The sequence below is a fragment of the Mus musculus genome, chromosome 7 (genome assembly GCF_000001635.26).
Source record: "Mus musculus strain C57BL/6J chromosome 7, GRCm38.p6 C57BL/6J".
NCBI lineage: Eukaryota > Metazoa > Chordata > Mammalia > Rodentia > Muridae > Mus > Mus musculus.
Genome location: NC_000073.6, coordinates 104,852,735 through 104,875,280, shown reverse-complemented (window position 1 = coordinate 104,875,280; position 22,546 = coordinate 104,852,735). Strand labels below are relative to the sequence as shown.

Sequence of the window (22,546 nt, the reverse complement as noted above, 5' to 3'; positions counted from 1 at the left end):
ACCTCTTATAGTGTAAACCGGTCCCAATTAAATTTCTTCCTTTATAAGAAATGCCTTGGTCATTTTGTCTCTTCACAGCAATGAAACCCTAACTAAGACACCCATCCAAGCCAATTTGTGCTGCCTGAATTTCCACTAAAGAGTAGTCAACTTTATACTCTTAAGGAAAATGGAATTTTCTTTTTTAGTGGCTCAGAATTTTCAATAACTCTTCAGCAACAGGTAGAGCTTCATGTCCAACTGCATTCTCTATGTTGGGATGTGGTCTGGTTTAGACTTGCATGGGTTTTATGTATGCTGACTGTACTGGCTAATTTTATGTCACCTTGACACAGGCTGGAGATATCACAAAGAAAGGAGCTTCAGTTGGGGAAATGCTTCCATGAGATCCAGCTGTAAGGCATTTTCTCAATTAGTGATCAAGGGGGGAGGTCCCCTTGTAGGTGGTGCCATCTCTGGGCTGGTAGTCTTGGGTTCTATAAGAGAGCGAGCTGAGCAAGCCAGGGTAGGCAAGCCAGTAAAGAACATCCCTCCATGGCCTCTGCATCAGCTCCTGCTTTCTGACCTGCTTCAGTTCCAGTCCTGATTTCCTTAGTGATGAAGAGCAATGTAGAAGTGTAAGCTGAATAAACCCTTTCCTCCCCAACTTGCTTCTTGGTCATGATGTTTGTGCAGGAATAGAAACCCTGACTAAGACACTGACATAACTGTTCTCTGTCTCTGTCTCTTTCTCTGTCTTTCTCTCTTCTGGGCACAAGAGGATATATATATATATATATATATATATATATATATATATCCAGAAAACACTGGTTCTTTCTAGTCATCCACTGCCTCTGGCTCTTACATTCCTTTTATAGCCCTTTTCTGCATTGCTCTCTGAGACTTTAGAAGAAGGATTGAAGCATATTAATGCTGAACATTCTGTAGTCTTTCATTTTCTAAACTTTGACTAATTGTAGGTCTCTGTGTTGATTATCATCTTTTACAAAAAGAAACTTCTCTAATAAAGACTGAGATGTGCCCTAATCTATTGGGTAAATGATAAGTCATTAGAAGTTATTTTATGTTACATACATTTAGCAGAATAATAATAGTAGGTTATTTTTCTAGGGCCTATAACTTGTCAGGCCACAGGTTTCCAGCTTGATAATAATATCAGGTGTGGGTTTCATCTTATGGTGCAGGACTTAAATCCAATTAGAAAGTTGTTAGTTAGACCCAGAATATTTGTGTCAGTACTGTATCCATGGCATGACTTACCAGGTCAGTTATTTTAAAATAGTAAAATTAAAGCAAAGTTTCAAGAAAAAAGTAGCATCTGCTACATTAATATATGTGAGTGTTGAGCTTCATAGTTAGGAGCACTAGCTGCTCTTACAGAGGATCTGGGTTCAACTCCCAGTACCCCCATGGCAACTTACAAATGTATGTAACTCAAGTTCCAGAAGATTAACACCCTTAAACAGACATGCATACAGGCAAAACACTGGTGCACATAAAACATGCATGAGTATTGCAAAGATTATCTTTAAAGATTAGCCTATATTTTTCTTTATAGCGAACTATCTGGGAGAAATAATTCTAATATATAGCTTTACTAGCAACATAGTTCTTTGCTTTGGATTCTATACTTCTATGCTTTGGATTGACCACATATGGAAATGGTTATGCATATCTATAAAATTTGGTAAATAGTATGTCTCAATATCACCTTTCCAATGTTTTAATTACATATGAATAAAGTTGTCTTTAGAAGCTCAGAATGACAATCAAGTTCTCAATAAAATGAAAAACCAGTTATATAGTTGCCACCAAAGATACAAAAAATATTAAAAGTTTCAAAATCTAAAGGAAAAATAACTAACTGAACTGGAACAAAGAGGTCATCTTTTGGTCAAGCATATTTATAGGGTGGATGGTGTAACACAGTGATAGAGCATTAGACCAGTTGGGAAAGCCTATAGGTTAAATGATTAACCTAGCAACAAATACTAAAATAAAAGTAGGCACCTATACAAATCTAGAACAAGCATATACAGAGGGTAGTTCTTTGAAATAAATCTAGATTATTTTAACATCAGTGGATTGCCCCATGAACAGGTATAATACAACAGCCAGGATGTAGAATCTATGAGAAGTTTTGCAATGCCCTGGACTTGGAGATGGCAACTGAGTTTAAGTTGTCATGTTTGGACAGTGAATTTTCTCACATTGGAATCCATTGTTTGTGAACTCACTAAGTAACCAACTGAGCCCTGGAAATGATATAACCCTCGGGGCTTTATCACAATACTGACATTATCTATGTGAGTACCAGACATGCTGCTAATTCTTGTTGAACATTCTCTTGTTCCATTGAGAGACAGGCACAGTTAAGGTAACTATCAGTGATGATCTCAGGATACCTTGGCATTGAATCATCAGAATTTCTTTCCTTATGGTACATATGTATCATATGATACGTACACATATCTGGATGTGTAGATGTCAATTAGGGTAAAGAGCTTGCCAAATACATCAGGTGTTTTCAAAAAGAGGCCTATAGATTGTCCTATCTATCAATGATCATAAGATTCCAAGGTGCACATTGTCAGTATGGAACACCTAATGCAGTAGTATGAGTTCCACTTGGGTTTGTGAATTGTCCCTGGAATACAGGTTGTGTGAAAAAACCCATGATCATTGCCATGATCATACTAGTGCACAGAAATAATTCATAGAAAAAAATTTATTTCTGAAAGGGGAAAATTTTATACACTATGACTACTAGTAGACAGTTATGAACATTGAAATAACTAAAATTGCCACTGATAATGACAATTGATGAGATAGAATGACCTTTCTTCAGAGTGCATCTCATTGGCATACTTCAAAGTCCAGGGTCCATGGTGAGGTCAGGCTACTTGTACAGGGATATGAGTCTATCCACACTAGGAGTTTTCAGTGGTATAGTCACTTAGAACAGAACATGATATGTTATACTCGTCTATTAAAAAAATTCAAAGAAGAATTTTTGTCACTTGTAACCTGTGATTCTTTTAACTCATAATGTTTCAGTCCGAAAGTGTCCTGCAAGTCTGTGCATGGAAGAAGCTTTTCCTAATCACATGGAGGCTCACTCCCATGTCACTGTCTCCAAAGAGTAAGGATGTACTTTTTAGGAGACACTCACTGAGAACAGGAAGTATATTTTCTTATCTTTCTCCAGAAAGGCAGGCCTCTTAGGAGGAGAACTTTGCTTCTCAATGGGAAATGCCAAGGACACTGGCACAAACTTGGAGCTCCAGCAATTACCTAGTAAAGAATATCCTCAGGGGTTTGTCTGCACCATGGTTGTTCAGTGGGTTATGAGACTCAATACAGGTTCTTGCAGAGACTAGATGAGCTCCGCTATCTGGCAGTGATTGGTTGGTATTAGAGCTGTTAGCTTGGGTTTTTTTGTGGACTCCTAACAGTGGAGAGTGGGTATGTTTCTGATTCTTTTGCCTGGTCTTAGGACTCCTTTCCATCTATTGGGTTGCCTTGTCCATCTTTCAAATGAGGGCTTTTGCCTTGTCTTCTCTTGTTTTGCAATGTTCGGGTATTTTCCATTGTGACTTTTCCTTTTCTGAAGGGATATGAGGAAAAGTAGATTTGGAGGAGAGAGTAGATAGGAGTGTGAAGGGAGGGGAAATTGTTGTCAGAATATAGTGTATAAAGGAAAAACCTATTTTTAAGACAAAAAAGAACTTGAACCTACAATGTGCTCAAAAAAGAAAATTTTGTATGTTTCAATAATATTATACTAATAAAAAAGAAGACCTATCATTTGCCCAACTGGATCAAGCACATTAATAAAGGAACTGTACCCTCAAAAAAGCTCTCTGATTCCCAGATGCTTACAGTTTTATAGTTATACTGTGGCCACACCCATGAATCTGGTGCTATAACAACCAATTCCCTGCAAGCATCTAGTTGCATCAGACAAAGCAGATGTGGTATATGCAAAACGAATCTTAAATTGGATCTGTGTGGAGACCATTGAACTGTATGGAGATCCATTTCCCTAGGCATCTCAAGCTTGGGTTTTCATTGTAACAGAAAAATGAAAGCATGTCAAATAAAGAAAGTATGTGTAGACCTACCACACTAGAGGTTCACTTCTGTCTTAGGCAGGGCTTCTGATGAAGGACTCTGGGACAAAACCCTGTTTTTGAACTAGATTTCAGGGTGGTGGAGAAAGCTCCCATGGACAACCTTCCTGTCAGGAGGGCATTTTTTAGATTATCCAGTATGTACTTGTTTAACCCTCTCTGCTTAATCACATAGGATCTTATCATCTCTACACTCTACACTATAGATATTTACCACTTAGCCAAATGGTTGTTAACACTTTGTTATTTACATATACATGTATATTCATGAATTTATGTATTTTTCAAATAAAACATGCTCACATTTGATATAAAGAGTGGAGGGGGGACAGGATGGAGGGTTGCAGAGGGGAGGACTGGAAGAGGGACAACATTTGAAAGGCAATGAGAGTGGCAGAGGGAGGGGGAAGTAAAGAAGGGAGGGGCAGGGTGAGTGGGAAAATGACCTGGATATAGACATAGAGGGAAGGGAAGGAAGGGAGACATAGTCTCTTTTTCAATAGTTTGATGGTTTCTAAGGGTAAAGGTTTGATATAGCAAGCAGTGAGTTTTCATACGGGAATCTGCACAAATTCATGGAAATCATGATTTCAGAAGGAAGAGATACCTAGAAAACATGAGTGCTCAAAATTTGCTTTCTTTTAGCAATCCTCCTGCCTCAACTCTAAGGAGATAAAATAAATATATAAATAAATCTTGCTTTTTCCTTTGCTTTTGAGACTTGATCTCTTGTAGTACATACTGACCTTGATCTTTTGTTCTGTTTGACTTCAACTCCCCTCCAACCTATTGGTTGTGATTTCCTGAACCAAAAGAAAAGGAAATAACCAGTTAAATCCAATTTAAGGGCAGAATAAGGCTGTGTGCTCCACTGCTGCCTCTTCCACTGTGACCCTGTTTCCGTATCACCACCCAGGACATTTAACCCTGGGACATAGGGGCTTCAAACAGAATCATGTGGGGGGATTTCTTACTTTAAAAGTGATTAATTCTGTCAAACACTCTAAATGAAAATATGGTATAAGAGGAAAGTGAGCTCTAGAAAAGTATTTGGTCACTGTCTTAATTGCTGTTCAATTGCTGTGAAGAGATACCAATTTCATAGCATATAAAGAGAAAATATTTCATTGGACCTTGCTTACACTTTCAGAGGTTTCGTCCACCATCATACCTAGGAGCATGGTGAAACATAGGCAGGCAGACTTGGTGTTGGAGAACTATCTGAGTTCTACATCCAGATGCTCAGGCAACAGGAGGAGTACAACTCTGGGCCTGGTCTGGGCTATTGTCACACCTCCCCCACACTCCCCCACAGTGACACTCTTCTTCCAACAAGACCTGGTCTCCTAATCATGCTTAAATAGTGCCTCTCAATGATGACTGAGCATTCAAATATCTGAGCCTAGGTGGGCCATCCAACACAGTCATGAACTGGACACACAGGAGGTAGAAGCCTTGAAAAAGACTGGAAATGGTGAAAATCAATACTAGTGTTTAAAATGATCAAAGCGAGAATGTATACATAGTAGAAAATACTGAGATGATCAGTGATATTTATGAAGTGAGGTCTCAAAACCTAGGCCTGGCTTTTTTGGAGTCCTAGTTTGGGTTTACTGCTGTGAACAGATACCATGACCAAGGCAACTCTTACAAGGACAACATTTAACTGGGGCTGCCTTAGAGGTTCAGAGGGGCAGTCAATACTCTCCAAGGTGGAAATATGGCAGCATCCAGGCAAGCATAGTTCAGGAGGAGCTGAGAGTTCTACATCTTCATCTGAAGGCTCCTAGCAGAATACTGGCTTCTAGGCAGCTAGGATAAGGATCTTAAAGCCTACATCCACAGTGACACACCTACTTCAACAAGACCACATTTACAACAGGGCCACACCTTCTAATAGTGCTACTTCATAGGTAAAGCATATACAAACAATTGACATTCCACTCCCTGACCCCCATAGGCTTGTTCAAACATATGAGTCCATGGAGACCATACCAAAACATTGCATAATGCAAAATGCATTTAATCCTACTTCAAAATTCCCCATAGTCTATAACAGACTTGACAATGTTAAAAGTCCTAAGTTCAAAGTTTCTTTTAAGATACATCCAACCACTTAACTGTAATCCCCTGTTGTGCCAGGAAAATGTTTGTGATCTCTGAAAACACAGACAGGAGCCAATCTGATGTAACTCACAGCAGGGTCTTTATTCTATTTGAGCTAGCTTGCCACCTGCCCCAACTCACCACCCATCACACATGGTGCCAAGATTCCTCTGCAGGACCCCTTCAATCCTGAGCCATCAACTGCAACTGAGGCTGTACCTTCAACAATGGCCTTCCATGGCTTCTCACAGTGCCTTCAAACCAGTACCATCTGGGTGACTCTTACACATTACCAAGTATAGCTGCAGCAGGAGGTACAACCTTGGCTATCTCTGAAACAGCACTTTTTTGTGCTCAAAAACCACTTCCCAGAAGATACCTCAACTATGCTGGTCTCTTTTTAATCACCACTAATTTCTTAGCTCCAGGTAACCAGCATCCATTGCCCCAGTAATCCCTTCTATTTTTCACTCTAAAGTCAGAGCCACATGACCAAAGCTGTCATGTTCTGCTGCTTGCTGGGCTAGCACATGGCCCCTCTTTTTCTATTACCAGCTTTCTGTTTTGCAACTCCCTCTCTGCCTAAGCTTCGTGTTTCTGGAACTTGCTCTGTAGCTTGACTTTGAACTCAGAGATCTGCATGGCTCTGTCTCCTATAATGCTGGGATTAAATGAGTTTACCACTGTGCCTGGAGTTAAGTTTTGTTTTTTTATTTTTTGGGGTTTTTTTTTTTGAATTTTTGAATTTTATTTATTTATTTATTTATTTATTTATTTATTTATTTATTTATTTTACCTAGCACCTGATTTGTCCCAGACTGGCCTTGAACTCAGAGACCTGTTTGGCTTTCTCTCCTGGGATTAAAGGTATGTATCATTGTCTTAGTTAGGATTTTACTGCTGTGAACAGACACCATGACCAAGGCAAGTCTTATAAAAAATAACATTTAATTGGGGCTGACTTACAGGTTCAGAGGTTCAGTCCATTATCATCAAGGCAGGAGCATGGCAGGATCCAGGCAGGCATGGCACAGGCAGAGCTGAGATTTCTACATCTTCACCCAAAGGCTGCTAGTGGAAGACTAACTTCCAGGCAACTAGGGTTAGGGTCTTAAGCCTACACCCACAGTGATACACCTATTCCAACCAGGTCACACCTATTCCAACAAGGCCACACCTCCAAATTGTACCACTCCCTGGTCCAAGAATATACAAACCATCACATTCCACACCCTGGTCCCCATAGACTTGTTCAAACACATGAGTCTATGGGGGGGGGGGGAGGATACTTAAACAGAGCATAATACAAAATGCATTTAGTCCAACTTTCAAAGTCTTCATAGTCTATAGCAGTCTCAACAATGTTAAAAGTCCAAAGTTCAAATTCTCTTTTGAGATTCATCCAATCACTTAACTGTAATCCCCAATGAAAGACAGGAAACCAGCTGGGCAAACTCCAAATTCTGCATCTCCATGGCTGATGTCAAAGCGGTTTTCAGATCTCCACTCCTTTTTCATCTTTGTTGACTGCAACAAACTGCTTTCTCCTGGGCTGGTTCCACCCCCTGTTAGCAGCTTTCCTCAGCAAGTATCCCATTGCTCTGGCATCTTTAACATCTTTGAGTCTCTAAGTCAATATCAATGTTACAGCTTCTTGTTTCAGTGTCTGGGATTCCACTTGATCTTTTGGGCTCCTCCTAATGGGTGACATCACTTCTCCAGCTCTGCCCTCTGTAGCACTCTAAGCTCAGGTTGATCCACTCCACTATGGCTGCTGTTCTTGGTGATCATCCCATGGTACTGATATCTCCAATACACTGGGGTGTTCCACTCCAACTAGGCTTCACCAATAGTGTCTCATAGGCTCTCTTCATGGTGCCAAGCCTCAAATCTTTTGCTTGACCCATTCATTCCTGGGGCATCAACTACAGCTGAGGCTACACCTTCTCCAATGGCCTTCCATGACTTCTCACAGTGCCAAGCCTCAGATGTTCTTCATGACACCTTCATGCCTTCAAAACCAGTATCACCTGGATGACTCTTACACATTACCAAGTTCAGCCACAGCAGCAGGTACAACCTTGGCTAACTATTGAACACAGCTTCTTTGTGCTCCCAGAAAATAATTCCTAGAAGATTTCACCTCAGTGATGCTGGTCTCTTCCACTAACCAGCATCAATTGTTCCTTCCATTCTTAACTCAAGAGCCGGAGCCACAAGGCTGAAGCTGCCTAGTTCTGCTGCTTGCAAGAAATAGAATATGACCCTCTTGTACTATTACATTATCACTGGCTTTATGTTTTCCAAGTCATTCACTGCTTAAACTTGGCTGTCCTGGACGTTGCTCTATAGATTGACCTTGAATACAGAGATCAGCATGCCTGTATCCTGATATTAAAGATGTATATGACCATGCCTGGATCTAAATTTAGCTGGGTAGGATCTTGCCCCAAAGTCCCACTCCCTTAATCTGTTATCTCCTAGAAAACAGAATTTTGCTCCATTTAACTTCCTGGTAACCCTTTAATACTGGAACCAAATATTTTATATTTTTTCCTTTTTAAGCTTGATATGCTCATTCAAACTTTTCTTTATGAGACTTAACCAGAGAACAAAGTCTCTGTTGTGCTTTCTTGAAACTTCCTTTGTCAATGCAATTAATCTGAGTCTTTCACCTTAGCCTCAGGAAGACTTTTAAGATAAGGGCAAAAAGTAGCCACATTCTTCACCAAATTACCACAAAAACAGTCTTTATGCCACATTCTGAAGTTCTTCTCCTTTGAAATCTATTGGGCCAGGTCAACACATTTCAAATTACTCCCAGCAACAAAGTCTTCCATATTCCTACTATGATGACCCATTAAGCCCCATTTAAAGCATTCCACTGAGTTCCAAATCCAAAGTCCCAAAATCCATATTTTTTCAAATAAAAGCATGGTCATGCATATCACAGCAATACCCACTTCTGTTACCAACTTCTGTATTAGTCAGGGTTCTCTAGAGTCACAGAACTTATGGGTAGTCTCTATATAGTAAATGAATTTATTGATGGCTTACAGTCTGCAGTCCAACTCCAAACAATGGTCAAGTAGCAGCTGTGAATGGACGTCCAAAGATCTAGCAGTTGCTCAATCCCATACAGCAAGCAGGTGAAGGAGAGAGAGAGCCTTCCTTCTTCCAATGTTATTATATGGTCTCCAGCATGTGTAGCCCAGATTAAAGATGTGTGCCACCACTCCTTTAATCCCAGATGACCTTGAACTCAGAGATCTCCCTATCTTAATCTTCTGGAATCCATAGCCACTATGCCTCAACATCTCCATACCAAGATCCAGGTCAGAAACTTCTATCTCCCAGCCTCCAGATTAGGGTCACTGGTGAGCCTTCCAATGCTGGATTGTAGTTCATTCCAGATATAGTCAAGTTGACAACCAGTAATAGCCACTACAGCCATCATAGCAGGGTCTAAATTTAACTGTGTAGGATCTTGTGCCCAAACACCATAATCTGTTATCTCCTAGAAGATAGGATTCAGTTCCGTTTCACTTCATAGTGCCCCTGTAGTAATTCAACCATATATTTTATATTTTTCCTTTCTAATATTACTATACTTTTCAAAATAGTCTCTTTCTTATGGTCCAGTCAAGGTATTTTGATGAAAGATATCATCCAATCTACTGAATAGACTGCAGTTAACTTTGGGGTAAAAAATGACTTTCAACCTACAGTCTGTTTCTTTAGTGTTTATCAGTATGGGCTTAGGTCCAAGCATTATGTTGTTGGGAATCTACACAAAGAATTCTGTAATTAGTTATAATGATATTTTACAGTGATTTTTATCAGCCCTTGACTGTGTATACACTTGGCAGGTGATTAAGTCACCCTGCTAATTCCATCTTGCTGACACACTCCCACTGGAGTGATAAGATTACCTTTTAGGTGGACCATACCAGGCAAATCCTACATTTCTGTTTATTTTTGAGAAAAGGGTCATTTGTGTTTGAGAGTCCAGATCCTTTGATTTCTTAGAAAACTGTCTTAAAGCACCTGACCTAAGGTTGAACACCAGTTAACTAACAGGCCAGTACCTATTACCAGTTTCCAGGTTACCCCCTCCGCCAATAAGACCTGTGTCAAGCACTAGTTTCCAGCAGGTTACCTCCCCAAAATACACAGGTGTAACAACAGTTCCAGGTTATTTCCCAACAAATCTGCATCCCCTAGATAACAATCCTGCCCCTGGTACTTCACTACCTAACAGCCACCAATAAACAAACCAAAAATAAATAAATAAATAAATAACCAAACTACAAAAACCAGAACTTAAGTTTATGCTTTGGCTCCCAGTAAGAGACAACTATATTAAAGGCCATAATGGCTTCCCAGTTAGATGTGTGCAATGATACCCAATCTCTTGTCTCTATAAAACTCGCTTGAATAATGCAACGGCAATGCAATTGCATGGGAATCATTCTTAGGTGGTCTTTCGGGGTTCACCAACCTTCCTTGCACAAAATGGTCCAAATTGACCTTGATCTTTGTCTCATCCTATGATGGCTTCAGCTCATGATCACTCAGTTGGCTGCCATTACCTGAATCAAATAGACACAAACACAAACATACACACACACACAAACACAACCCACAAACAAAACACACACACACTTCACACAATAAACACACACAAAATAAACTACATCTGAAACAAAATTTGTCTTGGTAAGTGTTATATCTCCACATGAAGCAGTGAAACCTGATTTTGTTTTTCTCCATTTTGAAACAGAGTGAACAAAATTCACACCACAGTTTTAATAATATTACCACTTAAGTTCAAATTTATCTTCTGGTTTTTATAGTTGGGCATATCAATGATACAAATGTAGGCCTTGCACATTCCCTCTAAATTCTTTACGTCCACCATACAATCACAGTTCATTTCCCTCATTACTTTCAGTCAGGAATTGTGTAAGTTGTCAGACTGTTCTTGAAGGCAAGATAGATACAGAATGCTAATTGCTTTCTGTCTAATATACTAATCCCAAATGATTAAGAGGAATGTTCAAGTTACTAAGATCTTTGGATGTGCTGAGAAATACTGAGCACTTCATTATTTTGACATTGTATTTTATCAAACTTATAAGGAATTGATCATTATTCACATAGCATTTCAGAAAACTTGGAAAAACCAATCAGGCTATGGTGTTAAGAAAGTGGGAGATGATGCAATAGATCTGGTGTCTGTGGCTAGTTCTGCAGATTGCCATCTTCCAGCAATATACACAGTGTGAAAAGAAAGCCAAGCCTGTGGCCTTCATATTGGGGCCTCTCATTATGGGTCTGGTTTAAACACACCACACATTGGGTGATATTCTACCTACTTGCCCTCTTTTCAGATCATATCTAATCAGTTCCATATGGATCTTCTGAACACTGCTATCTAATAGATGTTGGGTTTGAAATGGATTTCTCCACTTAAAAGTCTCTCCTATGTGGTCCTGGAACAGTGGTTTTCAATCTTCCTCTGATGCCATCTGAAGTTTCAATACACTTCTTCATAGTGTGACCCCACCCAAGTATAATGTTGTTTCCCATGCTCCTTTGTTACTGTGACTTTGCCACTGTTGTTGAATCTCCAGGTGAATATCTGATAGGCAGGATATCTGATATGCAACCCTTGTGAAATTGCCATTCATCCCCAGAGAGGTTGAGACCTATAGGTTGAGAACACCATACTAAGCTTGTGTAACCAGTAGTCACGTTGTGTTTAGTAAGCATTTTTCAATGCACCAATTACCAAATCTGTATATCTTTCAGAGTGCTGCTTCCTCTCCTTCAAAGAGGCAACCTTTTTATTCCAATAGCAGAATTTGTCTTCTTCCAGCTTCTTAACAGGCTTAAGAAGAACTTGAGGCCCGTGTGACCAGAAGGCACACTGAGGCTGATGGAGTCTTTGGCAGAGACATGGATGGAGCTCAGGCAGTTTGGCAGTCACAGACTCTGCAAGTCCCACCTCCACCTTTTCCATCAGTCTCCGATGACACCTGATGCCACACAGGTTATAATCCTCAACCTTTCTCTTTCATTCTCACAGCCTGAGTCTAGAAGTCAAGAGTTCAGTGGTACCCATGACTTCTCACCACAGACAGGATAGGTGGTAACTCTCTGGGAGAAAAGAATCCTTGTTTTAAAACCTGTGAGTGATAACTGTCTACACCTATGAGAACACGTTATAACCAGGTTCAGTACACTCTTCCAAGAGCATACCATACTGATTTACATTCATGATAAGAACATAACATAACATAACATAACATAACATAACATAACATAACAAAGGAAAAGAAAACAGAACAATAAAGAAGCAGACAAGATTGTGAAGTAACAGAATTTATTTGACCAAAGAACTGTTGATCACACACTAAGAATAAGAGCATCTATCTCTACAGGGTGAACTACACATTTTCTGGGTAAGAGGTTAGAAAGGGCAGTTGAAAAGCAACTTGTTGCCTGAGCGAAAACTCCAAACCTCAAGAGTTCCAGTGTGTTTTCTTAGGGTCTCTAGCTGCATATGTAGCAGAAGGTGACCTAGTTGGCCATCATTGGGAAGAGAGGCCCTTTGGTATTGCAAACTTTATATGCCCCAGTACAGGGAAATGCCAGAGCCAAGAAGTGGGAGTGGGTGGGTAGGGTGGCAGAGTTGGGGGAGGGTATAGGGAACTTTTGGGATAGCATTTGAAATGTAAATAAAGAAAATATCTAATAACAAAAAATAAATTTAAAAAAAAAGGAAAGGAAAGGAAAGGAAAGGAGAGGAGAGGAGAGGAGAGGAGAGGAGAGGAGAGGAGAGGAGAGAAGAGAAGAGAAGAGAAGAGAAGAGAAGAGAAGAGAAGAGAAGAGAAGAGAAGAGAAGAGAAAAGAAAAGAAAAGAAAAGAAAAGAAAAGAAAAGAAAAGAAAAGAAAGCTCCAGTGTGGTGATTTAGTCTCTATGCTGCTCAGATTCCATGAGTTGCAGGAGAGGCTATTCAGACCTCCTCCGGGTGTCCAGCTTCTTGTCTTTAACCTGTACCAACATCCTGGGCACTTTTTTTCCACATTCAAACAATCAGAGAGTCAGTCAGCAAAAACAGGCAAGGGCCCAGAGGATAGGTGGACCCCACGTGAAGGGTGAGGCATTGTCCCTGCCTGAAACAGAGATCCAAACCTCTTGTTCCAGGCACCTTGGGTCAACAGTGTGTCCACAGGAGCCTGTGTGAGTGGGTGGGTGATCACTAGCAAACAAGCAGAAGCCTCTGCCCTTGCTTGTTCTTGTTCTGCCCCTTCTTCGATCTTCGTCTCCCTTCCTGTCTACAGAGCTGCCAAGTGTTCACAGGGCCCTGAGAGGTGAGGAGCCTGTCAGCATTGTGCAAGGGTTGATTCTCCTTGTCTGGAGAATCCCTGCCCCAGTTTGCAGTGGATCTGGGCTGGTGAATCACAATTGCATCAGCAGGCAGATCAAGTTCAACTTCAGTATTCCTGAGGTTCTGCCCAGCTTTCTGGTGGTTCTGTTTCTGAGGCATGAGTTTGGTATTCCCGTGTTTCTGCCCAGCTTTCTTGTGGTTCACTTCCTGAAGCACTTTCCCCTTTCCTAAGGAGGTTTCTTTAATTGCTCTCTTATCCCTGTTTTCGCAGGGCTCTCCTAAATCTTCTGTGAAAGGGCTTTTCTTCTTATGCTTTTTTCTCCGTGATTTCTTCAGCTGGTATTCAGGGTCAAGAACCTCATTTATTCTTCCCTCTGGCATGTCAATACTGACCTGTTTGAGGTTGGCCTGCTGCACATAGAAGAGCACATAGGCATTCTCATTCAGGACAGAAGTCACATCACACCTGGTGACTTTAGTATCATCCATCTTGTACCACTTCCCATGACCAGCTTTGACACAACAGAAGTAATGTCCACTGTGAGAAGTCGCACCATCATGGACCAGGACGGCATAGAGGGCATAAGGCAAAGGTCCTCCAGTAGGCTCAGACAGGTATGGCTTCAGGTCAAGGAACTCCGGGTAACTTACTTTTCTGTCTAACTTGTTACCCGTGAAGGCTGAGAAGCGATTTAACACTACCATGAGTACCTTTGGAGCAATATGAACATGCAGGGTCTTAGAAGCTGGCATCTTCTGTCTACACTTACCACAGTAGTAGGCATTATCTCCACATAGCTCTTCTGACTTCTCTGTATCCCACAAGGCTTGCTTTACACTCTGAGCTGAGCTGATATCCAGGGGGATGTCCAGGAAGCGATCATAGGTATCTGAGGTACCCTGGCAAAGGAGACACTTGATCTGAGACCTCCACCAGCCTCCAAATATGTCATGAATGGGTGAGCTGTCCTCAGAGGTGGGTTTTGATTGTCTGTGCACTTGAAGGCAGGATTCATGCATTGTTTCCAAGGTGAACATGAGAAACTCGTGGGCATCTTCCTGCTGGTGCTTGTGGAAGGCAGAGGTCAAAATATGGGAGGGCTTCATGACATCCCCCGAGTGAGAGTGCAGGAGACTCTGGGTCACAAGGGCTTCCATAGCACACAACTTACAGCCTTCTGGGGAACAACAGGTTTGACTGTGCTCCTGGGACAGCATGTAGTCAGCTAGAGGTGGTGTGTGTGTCAAGCACTGCAGGGCTGCATTCAGGTAGCAGCTGTTGCCTGTGTTCTGGAGCCCGCATCCTGGTCCTTGGGGACTCTCCCAACTCAGACTGTGCTTTCCATTGACAGTTAGCTCCTCCACCACCTGAGCTTCATCCTGATGCAGCTCTGGGGCATCAGGAGATGATAGGGCTGGATCTGCTATGGGACAAGTACATGAAAAGACTTTAGGGTATGCCAGTGGCCAAATCCTTTACCTTCAGATTCCATTCTAGAAAACCTGACCTAACGTTCACCCCAGGAAAACTAACCGGACAGTACCTAGCATTACTTTCCAAGTTAACTATCCCTCCATCCCCCCTCCAAAAAAAAAAAAAAAACACTCACATACAACCCATCCCAAACCAAACATGAACATAAATCCATTCTCTAGGTTATACCCCCAACAAGACCAGTGTCTCCACGTTATTACTCCAACAGATCTTCAACCCCAGGTTCATAACCTGCTCCCTCCCTTATGACCACCAATGCAGAGGGAAACAGAAATCCAGCCTATGACTCCCAGCACCCATCAATATGTTACAGGACACAAAAACTAGCCAATTAGATGCTTGCACACTCACCCACACCCCTCTGCTTGCTGCTTACTGTAAACACTTAGCCTGAGAGATATTTGGGGCTCATCATCCTGAAAGCCTCCCTGCTAGAAAGTGGCTCATGGTAGTGCCCTAGCTAGCTGGTAAAAAGGCACACAGTGATTGCATTTCATCACTTCCTGTCTGGTTTTGGGGGATGACTACTCTTTTCTGGCACTACACATGCAAGCTGCAAAAGGCCTTATGATGAGACTCAACCTCTTAGAAGGGCAGAGCAGCCCCTTTGTCAACAAAAGTCTGTCCCAGCACACTCAATTCATCCTTATGTAGGTCTAGGGCAGCCAGAGATAACAAGGCTGCTGGGGAACACACAAGACATAAAGACCTTACAGTGAGACTTACCTTCTGGGAAGGAAAGAGCAACCACCATGTCTCCAAAGACCTCTTCAAAGAACTTGCTGTAGTCTTCTAAGGGAGCAGAAGGAAGTTTTTCCCTTCTAGAGAATCTCTGCAAGTGAGGACAAATGCTCAGTCTTTTATACTCCAGTCTTGTGACCACACCTACAGTCTTCCCAGGACAGCCAATCCCAGACAAGCCTCTCACAATTTGGGTGTGGTTTCTGCAAAGCAGCTCAGAAATGTCATCTCTTTGGAGTGCACTTCCCTGAATTTAGCTCCAATTTCCTAGGTGTCTTAAGCTTGGGTCTTACTTTGGAATAAAGTTACAAAACCATGTCAAATAGATGACTACACATACCATACAAGAGTTTCCATAACACGCTAATCAAACAGAACCAGTATAAACAGCCTAGGCCTGGTTGGGCTTCCTTTGTGCTCTTTCTTCCTCCCTCCCTCCCTCCCTCCCTCCCTCCCTCCCTCCCTCCCTCCCTCCCTCCCTCCCTCCCTCCCTCCCTTCCTTCCTTCCTTCCTTTCCTCTCTCTCTGTCTCTCTCTATCTTCTTTCTCTGTTTTGTTTTCCGTCTTCATTGACTTGGATTTGTAAGGAGATCATTTCTCTCTAGCAGATACATTTCCAGTCAAGGTCATATGGTCTACGAAGTCATCTAGTCGACTAAGTAGACTTTGATTCTCCCAGGGGAAAAAATGACCTTGAATCTACACTCTGCTTCTTTAGTGTATAACTAGCACTCAAGAATGCAAAGCATTTTGATGTAAGTGTTTTACATACAACTAACTCTCTAATTACTTATAAGAAAATTTTTTCTGGCAGTGGTTATGCAACCCTGTGATTCCAGCACTTGGGAGGCAGATGCAGGCAGATTTCTCAGTTGGAGGCTACCCTGGTCTACAGGGTGAGGTCCAAGAAAACCAGGGCTACACAGAAAAACCCTGTCTCAGGAAACAAAAAAACAAACAAACAAATAAAAAGAATATTTTTATAATGCCATTGCCTCTAATGGTGTAACTGCTGAGTAGGTGATTCAATCACCCAGTTAGTTCCATTTTGCTCATTCAGTCTTACTTGAGTAATAAGATTCACTCTAGGTGGACCAAAGCAGGCAAATCCTCCCTTCCTGTATGTTTTTGAGACAATATGGCTCATTCTCCATTCTGATCTTGAGCTTGGTATCAATCACCCTATGATGGCTTCAACTCATAACAACTGACTTTATTACCTCAAAGAAAGGAAAACAAACAAACAAACAAACAAACACACACAGACACACACACACACATACACACACACAAACATACACACTCAAACAAATAACCACACATCATTAGCAAAATCTGTCTTAGTCACTGTTGTATCTCTTTATGAAGCAGTGAAACCTGATACTTTTTTTTTTCATTTCTACTCTCAGTGAATAACCTTCATGCCACAGTCTTAGTCATTATTTCATGTTATATCCTTACTAGTTTCTGGATCTAGTGGCCTCTTTGTTTTTTTATCTAGTAAGGTTAATGTTTTTTTCTAAGTTTATATGGTTTTGTGTGTCAATGATGCAATCTTAGGCCTTGCCCATTCCTGCTAAATAAATCATTTCCTTCTAACTATCACCTCGGGAAAACTAACAGGACAGTACCTAGCAATACATTCCAAGTTAACCTACCCCCTCCCCCCAAAAATAAAACACTCACATACAAGCCATCCCAAACCAAACATGAACATAAATCCAGTCTCTAGGTTATACCCCCAACAAGACCAGTGTCTCCACGTTATTACTCCAACAGATCTGCAACCCCAGGTTCATAACGTGCACCCTCCCTAACGACCACCAAAGTAGAGAGAAGCAGACATTTAGCTTATGACTCCCAGCATCCACCAATATGTTACAGGCCACAAAAACTAGCCAATTAGTTGCTTGCACACTCACCCAAACCCCTCTGTTTGCTGCTGACTGTAAACACTTAGCCTGAGAGATATTCGGAGCTCACCATCCCTAAAGCCTCCCTGCTAGACAGTGGCTCATGGTAGTGCCCTAGCTAGCTGGTAAAAAGGTCACTCAGTGATTGCATCTCATCAGTTCCTGTCTGGTTTTGGGGGACGACTACTCTTTTCTGGCACTACACATGCAAGCTACAAAAGGCCTTATGATGAGACTCAACCTCTTTGAAGGGCAGAACAGCCCCTTTGTCAACAAAAGTCTGTCCCAGCACACTCAATTCATCATTATGCAGGTCTAGGGCAGCCAGAGATGACAAGGCTGCTGGGAGACACACAAGACTTAAAGACCTTACAGTGAGACTTACCTTCTTGGGAGGAAAGAGCAACCACCGTGTCTACAAAGACCTCTTCAAATAACTAGCTGGAGTCTTCTAAGGGAGCAGAAGGAAGTTTTTCCTCTCCAGAGAATCTCTGCAAGTGAGGACAAATGCTCAGTCTTTTAAACTCCAGTCTTGTGACCACGCCTACAGTCTTCCCAGGACAGCCAATCCCAGACAAGCCTCTCACAAGTTGGGTGTGGTTTCTGCAAAGCAGCTCAGAAATGTCATCTCTTTGGAGTGCATTTCCCTGAATTTAGCTCCAATTTCCTAGGTGTCTTAAGTTTGGGTTTTATTTGGAATAAAGTTACAAAATTATGTCAAATAGATGACTATACATGCCATACAAGAGTTCCCATTACCTTGCTAACCACACAGAACCAGTATAAACAGCCTAGGCCTGGTTTTCCTTCCCTTTTGCCCTTTCTTTCTTCCTTCCTTCCTTCCTTCCTTCCTTCCTTCCTTCCTTCCTTCCTTCCTTCCTTTCTTTATCTCTCTCTCTCTCTTTCTCTTTCTCTCTCTCTATCTCTCTCTCTTCCTTCCTTCCGTCCGTCCTTCCTTCCTTCCTTCCTTCCTTTCTTTCTTTATCTCTCTCTCTCTCTTTCTCTCTCTCTCTCTCTCTCTATCTCTCTCTCTTCCTTCCTTCCGTCCTTCCTTCCTTCCTTCCTTCCTTCCTTCCTTCTTTTTCTCTCTCTCTCTCCACTTTCTCTGTAGAAGACACATTTCCAGTCAAAGTCATATGGTCTATGAAGACATCTAGTCCAGTAAGTAGACTGTTGATTCTCTAAAAAAAAAAAAAAAAAATGACCTTGAATCTATACTCTGCTTCTTTAGTGTATTATCAGCACTCAAGAATGCAAAGCATTTTGATGTGTTTTACCCACAACTAACTCTCTAATTACTTGTACAAAATTTTTGCAGGCAGTTGTTATGCAACCTTGTGATCCCAGCACTTGGGAGGCAGATGCAGGCAGATTTCTCAGTTGGAGGCTACCCTGGTCTACAGAGTGAGGTCCAAGACAGCCAGGGCTACACAGAAAAACCCTATCTGGGAAAAACAAAACAAAACAAAAAACATTTTTATAGTGCCATTGCCTCTAAAGTTGTAACTGCTGAGTAGATGATTCAATCACCCAATTAGCTCCATTATGCTCATTCAGCCTTACTTCAGTAATAAGACTCACTCTAGGTGGACCAAAGCAGGCAAATCCTCCCTTCCTGTATGTTTTTGAGACAATATGGCTCCTTCGCCATACTGACCTTGAGCTTGTTATCAATCACCCTATTATCGCTTCAACTCATGACCATTGGCTTTCATTACCTCAAGGAAAAGAAAAGAAAAGAAAAGGAAAGAAAAGAAAAGAAAAGGAAAGAATCAAACACACACACAGACACTCAAACAAATAACCACACATGTTTAGAAAAACCGGTCTTAGTCACTGTTGTATCTCCTTATGAAGCAGTGAAACCTGATACTTTTTTTTCCATTTCTACTATCAGTGAATTACCTTCATACCACAGTCTTAGTCATTATTTCCTGTTATATCCTTACTAGTTTCTTGATCTAGTGGCCTCTTTGTTTTTTATCCAGTGAGTTGAATGTTTTTTCTAACTTTATATGGTTTTGTGTGTCAATGATGCAATCTTAGGCCTTGCCCATTCCTGTTAAATCATTTACTTCTGTCATGCGCCCAAATTTCCATTCTTAGTTTCAGTCATGGTTTGTCTAGGTTTTCCAAGTGTTTTTCACGGTAAGATATATACTTTCTACTTTAATAAACCCATTATCTGGGTTTTAATTTTCAAGGAATACTTAATTTAGTAGGATTCTTCTCTGTGCTAAGTCATAATCACCATTCAATTATTTTGAAATTATATTTCCTGGGGCCTTCTTTTGAATAATATAAGTGAAGTACATAAATTTCCATTTGAGCATACCTTATAATCAACTTCAAGTGCTTGAAAATGACTGGAAGAAGAAACAAAAGCAGAGCAATGAATCCTAAAATAATTCCCAAATTATAAGAAAACTCCATAAAAAAGTGTGTTTAACAAAATTTATTATTGAACTTGAATCATAGTGAGCCAATTCTCCTGAAGAAGTCTTCAGTCTGGAGTGACTGAAGCACTGATCTGGGAATGTAAAATCTCCATATTGATAGCGAATTATGAATTGTCCTACACACCATACAGATGTACTTGTGTTGTTTCCAGGATATTTCTGACCCATTTTAGGGCAGAGGGGTGACACCAATCAAATTATAATTGTTGTGACATGAGGTCGTAAAGTGCCAGAGAAGTGTTAGTGATCCCTCAAAGAATCAGACAGGAGCAGATCAGATGCAACTCTCAGCAGGGTCTTTTATTCAAGCTAGCTCAGGCCCCTCCAATGCACCATGTCATACAAGGTGGGTTTTGATGGTGAGAGAGCTCCAAATATCTGTCCAGGCAAGGCCTTATTTATAGTAAGCAGCAAGTGGAGTGTGAGTATGCATGCTTCTAATTGGAAAGCTACTGTGACCTTTAACATAATTGGCTGGTGCTGGGAGTCATATCATAAACTTAATTTCTGCTTCCCTCTTCATTGGTGGTCCTTAATAAGGGGGTGGTCTTGTAACCTGAGGGTGTAAGTTTGTTGGGGGAATAACCTAGGCCCCTGGTCTTGTTGAGGGTTAGCCCAGAATCTTCACTGAGAATTAAAAACCATATTTAAAAGCCGGGTCTGGTGGCACACGCCTTTAATCCAAGCACTTGGGAGGCAGAGGCAGGTAGATTTCTGAGTTCGAGGCCAACCTGGTCTACAAAGTGAGTTCCAGGACAGCTGGGGCTACACAGAGAAACCCTGTCTCGAAAAACCGAAAAAAAAAAGCAACATAATTATTACTGAAGTTTTGTATAGATAAAACCAGTCAATATTTTATCTTCTGTCCTACCACCTATATTAAATCCTTAGTTCCCTTTTAATGACCTTTGTTTAATGGTTTTATTGTCATTTTGAATGTGTTCTGAGTAGTAGAAAGTCTGGTAACCTTCTAGAAGCAATTAACTGGTGACACATGGGAGAATGACAGAGTTCTCATTAAAGTTTTGACTATCAGAAAAAGATCTAATAGCAGTTCCATTATAAAGAGCTTAATAAATAGTGATATAATTTTAGGAATTCTTATGAGATCATCATAAAGAATTGAGAAGTCATCTATCTGTCTATATGGCATCATTCCAAGAAGGTATATCTTCATAGTTCTACAAAGATCTGATCAAAAGAGTGGGCTAATACCTAGTGATTGTTACATATGTTTAATAATAACAGGTAAACCATCTTAATGACAGGATTCTTTCCTAAAGTGATTTTCTCCTGGTCCTTACCTAACAGAGTTCCATCTTAGATTTTAATATAAGGGGGTCATCTCAGGAAGATCACCTGCTAGTTATTAGCTTGTCTTATGATGAATCCTGATAATATCTTATTAATAATATCAGTCTAAGGTATTGATCATTGCTCACATAGCATCTCAGAAGACTTGTAAAGCCAACTGGGGTGTAGTGTGAAACAAGTGGGAGATGAGTGTGAGAGTTCTGGTGTCTGTGGCTAGTTCTGCAGATTGCCACCTTCTAGCAAGACACACATGTGAGAAGAAAGCCAAGCCTGTGGCCTTCCTGCTGTGGCCTCTGATGATGGGTCTGATTTAAACACAGTCATCCAATGGCATATACAGTGGGTGGCAATCTACATACTTTCCCTCTTTCCTGTATCTAATCAGTTCCCCTAGGATATTCTGAACACTGGTATATAATTTTTGTTGGATTTGAAATGAAATTTTCCACTTAAAAATGTCTCCAGTTTCATATTCTGTTTCCTTTTCAACCATAGTTTGTTTTGTTGTGCCAGGAAACATCTGTGACCCCCAAAAGACCACCAAGGAGCCAATTCTGAAGCAATAGCACCAGAATAGGTCTCTGTTCAAGCAGGAGCTTAGACTCCCTGCCAACCCTGCCACAGCAGGAAGGTGGAACCCTGAGCCCAGGTTTAGGCAAGCATTTATGGAGGCAAGAAAGGGGTGTCTAGCCTGGTATACATTTGACTGAGGCTGGGAGGGGCATTATGGCCTTTAATATAATTGGCTGGTGGTGGGAGGCAAACCGTAATCTTAACTTCTGCTTTCCTCCTGATTGGTGGTTGTTAAGAAGTGAAGTGCCATGGACTGGCTTGAATCCTAGGGGTACAGATTTGTTGGGAAATAACCTGGAGACTGGTGCTAGACCCAGGTTTTGTTGAGGATAACCTGGGGACTGGTGTTAGACGCAGGTCTTGTTGACAAGTAGCCTGGAAACTGGTGCTAGATACCAGCCTGTTAGTTAACA

General features: G+C 41.2%; 1 protein-coding gene across 1 annotated transcript; it reads right to left on the bottom strand.

The window, feature by feature from the left end:
• Positions 1–12,613: 12,613 nt before the first annotated feature.
• On the bottom strand, positions 12,614–18,265 carry Usp17la (ubiquitin specific peptidase 17-like A). Its single transcript, NM_007887.2, has 3 exons — positions 18,173–18,265; positions 15,861–15,966; positions 12,614–15,063 (listed from the first exon to the last, which is right to left on the bottom strand). Exons 2-3 carry the CDS (start codon positions 15,886–15,888, stop codon positions 13,511–13,513), a joined length of 1,581 nt encoding a protein of 526 aa, NP_031913.1. The 5' UTR covers positions 15,889–15,966; positions 18,173–18,265; the 3' UTR covers positions 12,614–13,510.
• Between the last annotated feature and the right edge of the window lie 4,281 nt (positions 18,266–22,546).

Coding starts and splice junctions, on each gene's coding strand:
- Usp17la (NM_007887.2), bottom strand. CDS start 15,888: ATGGTGGTTGCTCTTTCCTTCCCAGAAG. Junction 15,064..15,860: donor TGCTCTTTCCTTCCCAGAAG/GTAAGTCTCACT, acceptor CTTGTCCCATAG/CAGATCCAGCCCTATCATCT.